This window comes from Octopus bimaculoides, chromosome 22 (genome assembly GCF_046866305.1).
Source record: "Octopus bimaculoides isolate indiv1 chromosome 22, ASM4686630v1, whole genome shotgun sequence".
In the NCBI taxonomy this organism is placed as follows: domain Eukaryota; kingdom Metazoa; phylum Mollusca; class Cephalopoda; order Octopoda; family Octopodidae; genus Octopus; species Octopus bimaculoides.
The window spans coordinates 35,795,522-35,805,660 of record NC_142949.1 but is presented as its reverse complement, the minus strand read 5'-3'; the positions used below and the strand labels follow the sequence as shown (position 1 = coordinate 35,805,660).

The 10,139-nt window shown below is 35.1% G+C and overlaps 1 protein-coding gene across 2 annotated transcripts in view; it reads left to right on the top strand.

Annotated features, from left to right (window-relative positions):
* LOC106867675 (acyl-CoA 6-desaturase) overlaps positions 1-3,345 on the top strand; it is a 46,456-nt gene extending 43,111 nt beyond the window's left edge. Inside the window, exons 11-13 of one of the 2 annotated variants that reach the window (XM_014912616.3) lie at positions 1-113; positions 986-1,111; positions 2,992-3,345. The exon at positions 1-113 is cut by the window's left edge and continues 64 nt beyond it. In XM_014912616.3, the coding sequence (XP_014768102.1) occupies positions 1-113; positions 986-1,111; positions 2,992-3,052 (300 nt within the window). In that variant the 3' untranslated portion in view covers positions 3,053-3,345. The remainder of the gene's footprint in view (positions 114-985; positions 1,112-2,991) is intronic. The other variant, XM_014912624.3, reaches the window with a different exon arrangement.
* Positions 3,346-10,139: the final 6,794 nt, after the last annotated feature.

Here is a 10,139-nt window from a genome sequence, read left to right as displayed (position 1 = left end):
CATGATACAGCCCAACCCTGGCTTGCCTTGCAACTCCATGCGACCTGTGATATTGAGAAGTCATTTTTCAATGATTGGTTTACTGGACATCTTAATTTCCAAATCGAACACCAGTAATTATTATAAATTATGACTAATTATTGATTGCGGATTCATTAGCAAGCTGGACAAAATGCACGGTGGCGAGCTAGCAGAATTTTTAGCATGCTGGACAAAACGCTTAATGGTATTTTGTCTGTCTGTATGTTCTGTGTTTAAATGCCACTGAGGTCAACTTTACCTTTCATCCTTTTGGGGTCTATAAAGTAAGTACCAGTCATGTACTGGTGTCAGTTAATCAACTTCTTCCTCTCTCCCAAAAACTGCTGGCCACGAAGCATTTTGTCTGGCATGCTAACGTTTCTACCAGTTCACCACCTTGATCATCATCATCGTTTAATGTCTGCTTTCCGTGCTGGCATGAGTTGGACGGCTTGACATTGAGCTGGCTAACTGGGAGCTGTCCAGACACCAATTGCCTGGTTTCTGCAGCTGGATACCCTTCCTAATGCCAACCACTCAACAGTGTGCTGGGTGCCTTTTACATGCAACTGGCACAAGTGCATTTAAGCAGAACCGGCATGAGTGCAATCCTGCAGCACCGACACAGGTGCTTTCTATGTGGCACTGGCACCTGAAAGGACAAGCCTGTATGTGAAGGACAGTGATACTGCTTGGCTTGGTGTGTCTTGATAATAATAATAATAATTCTTTCTAATTTTGGCTCATGCTGAGTAAGTTTGAGGAGAGGGCTTGGTTGATTATATTGGCTCCAGTGGTACTTATTTTATCGACTCTCAAAAAGTGAAAAGTAGAGATGACCTTGGCTCAATTTGAACTCAGAACACAAAACCAGAAGAAATGCCACTAAGCATTTTATTTTGTCCACTAAATCTGAAATGAAACCAAAATGCTAACATTTTTCTCATTGTTCTCTGTTTTTCAGCTTGTTTCCTACAATGCCACGGCACAATCTCTACAAGATTGCACCATATGTGAAATCATTGTGTGAAAAACATGGTATAAGATACGAAGTAAAACCCCTGGGGAAAGCATTTGTTGATGTTGTACGGTGAGTTTTTGCTCTTTCTCACCTGTATTTTTTTTTCTTTTGTGAACCTGTTATTGCTGTCCTTTCTGTGTGTGTGGGTCTACTACCTCCTTACTAAGATTAAATGATATACAGGTGTGTATAAATATTTCGTTGTATACTCAAATAGACTGATAAAACACTTCTCATTCTTCTGACATCCCACTACTTCACAATAATGATAATGAAGACACATGACTCAGTGGTTGGAGCATCAGACTCAATCAAGAGATAGTGAGTTTGATTCCTGGATCGGGCTGTGTGTTGTGTTCTTGAGCAAGACACTTTATTTCATGTTGTTCCAGTTCACTCAGCTGCAGAAATGAGTTGCGATGCCACTGGTGCCAAGCTGTATCGGCCCCTTTGCCTTTCCCTTGGATAACATTGATGGCGTGGAGGGGCGGGGCTTGTATGCATGGATGACTGCTGATCTTCCATAAAAAGAACCTTGCTTAGACTTGTACTTTTGAGGGGGACTTCTTAGATGCAATCCCATAGCCCTTTTTGGCCGAAGGGGATCTTCACCTTTTACTTGTTTCATTCATTAGACTGCGACCATGGTGGGGCTCCGTCTTGAAAAATATTTTTAGTTGAATGAATCTACTCTAGTACATTAATGTTGGTCCAAACACCAACTTGATAACAAGGTTATTTTACCAAATTCTTCATTTTCTTTCAAAATTAGTTGAAATAAAGATACTGCCAATTAGAAGAATCTTCAAATATTTAAAGAACCCTAGTTATGTACCTTGCTTAAAGAGACATAACTCAATGCTATTACCGAAGTTTATTCCTTCTCCAGTGAAGTAAAATTCATTATGAACGCATTATCTTCTTTAACCTTTTCATAGACTCATAACCCAGAGAACATAGAGTACAAGTACATAATGGCACAAATTTTACAAAAAAAAAACAAAAAAATTGATGTAAAAATGATTGCTTTGATACATATATAAGTCAGTAAATAGTGGGGTTGTGTTAACCGCACGTGGAGAAATAATAGGAAAATGAAAAATAAGGCAGAATGCTAAACTGGAAGCATATTTTAATAAAGATTTGTAACCGGCTTTCATTGCGAAGCAAATTATCAAGAAGGAGAATGAAAATGTTTTTTACAAAGAAGTACAAAATGAAGAAAATAATATATAAAAGAATAAATATACCAATACATTATATTGTCTTTGAGCTTTTGAAATTCAATGGTAATCCATGTAGATAATGGTTGGAAAAATAAGGATGCATGAGAATGGAGAGTTGTGTTAGGTTTAAAAAAAGGGTTAAAAGTTTGTGTTAAGCAGGAAGTGTGGTGTCAAAACAGGAAGTGTGTGTAAGGGGAGACAAATGTTTTTAGTTGGAGTTATGAAAAAGAGTTCATAACTCCAACTAAAAACGTTTGTCTCTCCTTACAGACACTTCCTGTTTTGACACCACACTTCCTGCTTAACACAAACTTTTAAGCCTTTTTTTAAACCTAACACAACTCTCAACTCTCATGCATCCTTATTTTTCCAACCATTATATACATGAACTACCATTGAACTTCAAAAGTTCAAAGACAATATAATGTATTGGTATAGTTATTTTTTTATATATTATTTTCTTCATTTTGTACTTCTTTGTAAAAAACATTTTCATTCTCCTTCTTCTTGATAATTTGCTTCGCAATGAAAGCCGGTTACAAATCTTTATTAAAATATGCTTCCAGTTTAGCATTCTGCCTTATTTTTCATTTTCCTATATATATATATATATATATATATATATATATATATATATATGTTTGTGGTGTGTGTGTGTGTGTGTGTATATGAATATATATTTTTTTTATTGTATTCTATTTTTTATTTTATTTGTTATTTCAGGACCTTGAAACATTCCGGAGAGATCTGGTATGCAGCATATCAAGCACATCATATGTTATAGAAAATATCCATATTCATAAATATATATATGTATACATGTGTGTGTGTGTATATATCTATATATACATATATTTATATGCATGCATGTATGTATGTATGTATATATATATTCATTCATATATATATATATATATATGAATATATATATACGTATATACACATATATATACATAGATACATATATATACATACATTCATATATATATACATATATATCTATACATATATAAAGCAAGAACATAAAACAGCACAAGTGAACAAGACATTAAAAAAAGACAAAGAAACAATGAAAAGGAAAGATATATATATATATATATATACACACACACATATATATATAAACAACAATATAATGAAACAGCGAAACCAAAAGAAGTTTGGGGAGGGGGAGGGGAAAAGAAGACTTGAAACTACAAGAGAAATCCCAAGGAACCAGAATAACAACCAAAATCTTCAAGATTACTGCTGCCATGGGACATAGAAAGCAGTTTGTCTTTGAGTGTTTTTTTTTTCCTTTGTGTTTCTTCTTTTTTTTTTTAAACAGCAGTCATTATTATTATTATTATTATTATTATTATTATTATTATTATTATTATGCAAAGGGACAAGATGGATGAATCATTGGCATGCTGGGCAAAATGCTTGGCGGCATTTCGTCCGTCTTTGCATTCTGGGTTCAAGTTCCTGTTGGGGTTGGCTTTATCCTGTCATCATTTCGGGGGTTGATAAAATAAGTACCAGTTGAATACTGGGGGTCAATGTAATCGACTTGCCCCTACGCCGAAATTGCTGGCCTTGTGCCAAAATTGGAAATCATCATCATCCTTATTATTATTATCATTATTATTATTATTATTATTATTATTATTATTATTATTATTATTATTATTGTTAAGACAGCAAGCTGGCAGACTCGTTGCTGGACAAAATGCTTAGCACCGTTTTGTTTGTCTTTACGTTCTGAGTTCAAATTCCACCAAGGTTGACTTTTGCCTTTCATCCTTTCAGGGTTGATAAAACAAGTACCAGTTGAACACTGGGGGTCGATCTAATCGACTAGTACCCTCCCCTGAAATTACCGGCCTTGTGCCTATAGTAGAAAGAAATATTGTGGATGACTGGCAGAATTGTTAGAGTGTCATAAACTAAAAAAAAAAAATAGAAAGAAAAAAAAAAAAGCCTTGCGGTATTTCTCTTGATATTTTATGGCTAGAGTTCAAATCTCAGTGAGGTCAGTTCTTCACTGGTACATTATTTTAATGATCCCCAAGAGGACAAATGGCTGGCCTTGTGCCTAAATTGGAAGCAATTTTTGTTATCAGCAAGATCACAAGAGCATCAGATTAAGTACTTGGCAGTATTTTTCTCTGGCTCTTTATGTTCTGAGTTCAAATCTGCCCCAGGACAACTTTCACTTTCATTCCTCTGAGGTTGAAAAAGAAAAAGTACCAGTGAAATATTTGGGCCAATGATATCAACTAGCACCCCCCACCCCCCGCCATCAAAATTGTTGGCCTTGTCCCCTTGTCCCCTATGTAAGAATGCTTAGTGGAATTTCATCTATCTTTACATTCTGAGTTCAAATTCTGCTACAGTTGACTCTGCCTTTCAGGTTTGATGATATAGATACCAGTTAAACACTGAGGGGGTCAGTGTAATTCACTTGCCCCTCCCAACAAAATTTCAGGCCTTGTACTTTTAGTACAAAGGATTACAAGGTGGTGAGCTGGCAGAATCATCCCCACGCTGGACAAAATGTTTAGCAACCTTTATCCGGTCTTTGGTCTTTATGTTCTGAATTCAAATTCTGGCAAGGTTGACTTGACCTTTCATTCTTTTGGGTTTGTCAAAAAAAAAAAAACATACCAGCTGAGCAATGGGGGTTGACAAAATAAATATCAGTTAAGCACTGGGGGTGGAGGTCGATGTTATCATCTAGCTCCTTTCCCCAAATTTCAGGCCCTGTACCTATTGTAGAAAGAATTATTCTTATTATTATTATTGTTATTATTATTATTATTATTATTATTATTATTATTATTGCAGAATCATTAGTGTTGGATGAAATGCTAAGTGGCATTTCTTCCAGCCCTTTACATTCTGAGTGTTCAAATCCTGCCAGGGTCATCTCTGCTTTTCATCCTTTTCGAGGTCAGTAAAAAATAAAGTACCAGTCACGTACTGGGGTCGATGGTATTGACTGAACCCCCCCCCCCTTCCCTTTCAAGGTTGCTGACCTTTTGCCAAAATGAGAAACAATTGTAACAATGGTGGTAGATATGGCAGAATTGGTGAGAGTATCAAAAACAAAATGTGTTTGTGGTATTTAATGACATCTGTTGGCATGTTTTGAGTTCAAATCCTGCTGAGGGAGTGATAGAATTTAAGTACGGTTCAAGTCCTGGGATTAATATGATTAACTTTACCCCACCACACATACAACACACCTCAAAATATACATTTCTGGCCTTGATTTATGTAAGAAGTTATTATTATTATTATCATTATTATTATTGTCCTTAACTGACAGAATTGTTACTGTGCCGGGAAAAATGCTTAGCAGCATTTCTTTCGACTCTTTATGTCCTGAGTTCAAATACCACCAGGGTCCACTTTGCCTTTCATCCTTTCTGGGTCGATAAATTAAGTACCAGTTGAATACTGGGGTCAACGTAATTGACTTATCCTATCCCCCAATCTTCCTGGCCTTGTGTTAAAATTTGAAATCATCATCATCATCATTATTATTATTATTATTATTATTATTATTATTGAGACCCTCAGTTAGCAGAATCGTTAAAGCGCTAGAAAAATGCTTTGCAGTATTTTTTTCCTGGATCGTCATGTTCTGATTTCATCCCTCTGGGGTCAATACATAGCAGTACCAGTTAAATACTGGTGTCAAATATATCAACCAAACCCCGCTTCTCCAAATTTCTGGCCTTGTGCTTTTTAAGAAATTATTATTATTAATTATTATTATTATTATTATTATTATTATTATTATTATTATTATTATTAAGGCAGTGAGCTGGGGGAGTCGTTACCACACCAAACAAAATGCTTGGTGTAGCATTTCACCTGGCTCTTTATGCTGTGTGTTCAAACCGCACTAAGGTCGACTTTGCCTTTCATCCTTTCAGCGTCGATAAAACAAGTACCAGTCAAGTACTGGGGGTCGATGTGATTGATTCTCCCCCTCCCCACAAAAAATCCAGGCCTTGTGCTTATAATAGAAAGGATTATTATTATTATTATTACGGTGGCTAGCTGGTAGAATTGTTACCATGTCAGACAAAACAGCAACATTTCTTCCCATTCTTTTACGTTGTGAGTTCAAATCCCGCTGAGGTCAACTTTGCCTTTCATGCTTTTGGAGCTGGTAAAATGTGTACCAGTTGTGCACTGGGATCAATGTAACAGATAGGCTCCCCCTCCCCACACAATTTGAGGCCTTGTGCCTATAATTTAATGAATTATTATTATTATTTATCTGGTATGACATATTGGCAAAATGTCTCATTTAAAGCTGTCTCCATTGAATTATATATCTTTTGAGTTCATGTCTCTCGGGGTGGGGGAGGTTGACTTTGTGGCTTTGACAGAATGATTAACCAGTTATATATTGCGGGAAGAAGGGTGGGTTGGGTGGTGGTGGTGTAAACAGTTAATGTAACTAATTGTATGTGAAATGCAAATACACATTGCTAATACTACCACCACCACCATCACTACTACTACTACTACTACGGAAGACTGATGGATTGGCAAAATTGGTAGGGCATTGCTCTGCCCCATCTCTTGTGTATTTAGTTACGTCCTTTTGCATTCTGTCTTCATATCTATCTGTGGTCAAATTGGCCTTTTGTCCATCTGGTGGGGGTCAGTCAAATAAGTACAGCGCAAGTCCTGGGTCAAAGTAGCTGATGAATGTTTACCCTCAAACTTTTGTCACTGTACCTCTGGTGGAAAACAATTAGTGTTATCATTATTATGAAGGTGGTTAGCACACGAGACAAAATACTTAGTGGTATTTGTCCATCCTTATGTTCTGAGTTCAAATTCTGCCAAGGTTTACTTTGCCTTTCATCCTTTTGGGGGTTGATAAATTAAGTATCACTTGAACACTGAACATACATATATATATATATACATACATACATACATACATATATATATATATGTATATATGTATGCATGTATATATATACACAGGAAATCAACCATGCTGTATTTTTTAACTAATTATACATGTGGTTATTTTCACATAAGCATACAGTCTTACTTAATATGTGGCCTCATGCCAAAGTTAGAAATATATATATTTGGTTATTTTATCTCTGCCCCCTCTTCCTCCTGTCACTTATTTTACATTAACCCTCATCCTAATAATGAACAATTTTTTAAAGGTTCCTCTCCTAAAAAGAAAAAATGATTAAATAATATAAAATAAATAACAAGAAAATAGTGAAAAGTCTCTAAAATGAGAAAAGTAATATAATTCTAATAATGATTCTATACTGATAAAAGGAAAAAATTATATTACACACACACATACTATATATACATATATATATAGTACAAGTGCTTATTTATTTTATTTGATATTGAATTTTATATTTTTTCTTGTATATCTGTGTGTGTGTTAATGAAGATATGTGATACCTTATTTTTCATTGAAAAGTTCTCTCACTAACGGCAGACTACCATGCCTTTTATTTTACTACTACTACTACTACTACTAGATTGTGTGTGTGTGTGTCTGTGACAGGTGTTTTAGAACGGAGAATTAAATATCGAATCTGGTACATTCCTAGGGTGAGATGACTCTGTCACTCTTTCTTTATAGATCAAGGGAAGTAATTTTTATTTACTAACGATGCTAATCTCTCTTCTCAAATTTAAAAACGGGAAATATAAATGTGACCATCTGCTTAATGAAGCGACAATTTGTTATTACTGTTAGCAGGGTAGTCAGAGTGTGTGGCCTTGTAGTTAGGGTGTTGCACTCACAATTACATGTTCACAGTTTCAGTTCCACGACTGGACTGTGCATTATGTTCTTGAGCAAATGACCTCATTTGCTGTTGCTCCAGTCCACTCGACTGTAAAGGAATTCCAACAAAAGCAGGGAAGTTAGCCCTGCGATGGACGAGAATCCTGTCCAGCAGTAGCAGTTTCATGTCATATGCCATGGAAACAGGCTAAAGCTTAGGCTTTACGAGCCTTAGGGCTCTTGACAGACCTACATTCTGGGTCTTTCATTAAATGAAGGGATTATCAGGCAATGGCCCTTTTTATGATTGCTTAAAATGCTTGGTGATATCTGTTCCCAGTTCTTAGAGGTGGTGAACTGGCAGAATCTTTAGCACACCAGTTCTGAGGTCAACTTTGACTTTCATCCCTTTCTGGTACCAGTGGAACATTGGGGTTTGATGTAATTGTCTTACCTGCTGCCCCCAAAATTGCTGGCCTTTATATGAAACCAATATTTATTCCAGCTCTTTAGGTTCTGAGCTCAAATTCCACCCTCCCTCTTCCTCTCTGATGGGGTAGATAGAATAAAGTACCACTCAAAACTGGGGGTTGGTATAACTGAGTAGAGTCCAGTTTTTTCTCGTAAGGATGTGGGGCTGTGAAGATTGAAAAAAGGGGACAGACAAATTGCTATGTTTAACCTAATTTAAGAAAGTTTTAAAGTTTATAAACTTGCCTAACACTGTGACAAAGAAGAAGAATTATATAAATACAAACTCTATTTTATTTTCTCATTAAGAAGGGAGAAGGCTTGCGCCTAAAAGATTTCAGTGTTATTTTTCATGGGCTGGTGTTTGTTAACTTGAGAAGCACGATTGCAGCCCTTCCCATCAAAATTTGTGGCCTTATATCTATGTTAGAAATTATTATTTAAGGCAATAGACTGGTGAAATAAGTTGAGCAGTAGAAGACAAGATCATTCCAAGGTTGATTTCACAGTTAATTGTTTCAGGGTTCAATCGAATGATGTAACAGTCAGGTTTGTACAGCAGGGCTGTATTCAACCAACTACTCACCTCCTACTAGATCTGAAGCCTTGTGCTTAAATAAGAATATACAGTAGTGGTAACAGATCGGTGAGGGAGGCTTCTATGTCGGTGTTTGACATGCTAGAAATAGCAGCCAAATCTTTACCCGTTTTGAAAACGTTAAAAAGAAAAACAATGACATAGTCCTGAATATACTGCCTGAAAAAATAGAATGATCATGGCTAGACTGTCATCCATTATAAATCTACTACTACTCATTTGGAGCTTGCCTATGGCTAAACAACGAGATAAATACCCGGTGAACCATGTTCACAACTCTGTTTTCTTATCCCAGTTGAAGTTAATTCACTTCACTTAAACCACTAATACCATTGAGGAAGGCAATGTCACTACCCTCTTCCCTTATAATATATATATATATTACGGCCCTTGTCCGGAGTAAAACCATCACCATTAGAATGTAGTATATTTTTTTTCCTGTGATCATTGCAGAATTATATAACTTTATTTTTGGACCTCATCATCTTCTCCATCTCTTCTTCTTATCTCAATCTCTCCTTTCCTCTCTCTATTCCACACTGGCTCACTCTATCTCTCCCCCTCTCTCACTATGTGTTTTGCTCTGTCTCTATAAACATATATATATATATTTATGTATGTATATATATAAATGTATACATATATATGTATATATATATATGCATGTATGTATATACATATATGTATATATATATGTATATATATATATATATATATATATATATATATGAACATATATGTATGTATATATATATAGACATTTATATATAAACATATATATATGTGTACATATATGTATGTATATATACATGTGTGTGTGTGTGTATATATATATATATATATATATATATATATATATATACACATACACACACAACTTTTTATTAATTTTCTTACTTTGTAAACTATTTTTTCTTTAACAATTACAAACTTCAATTTCTTTTGTTTTAATATAATTTATTAAAAAGAAATATTTTCTGTCATTTTTATACTTATTTTTCCTGCATTTCAAATACAACTTTT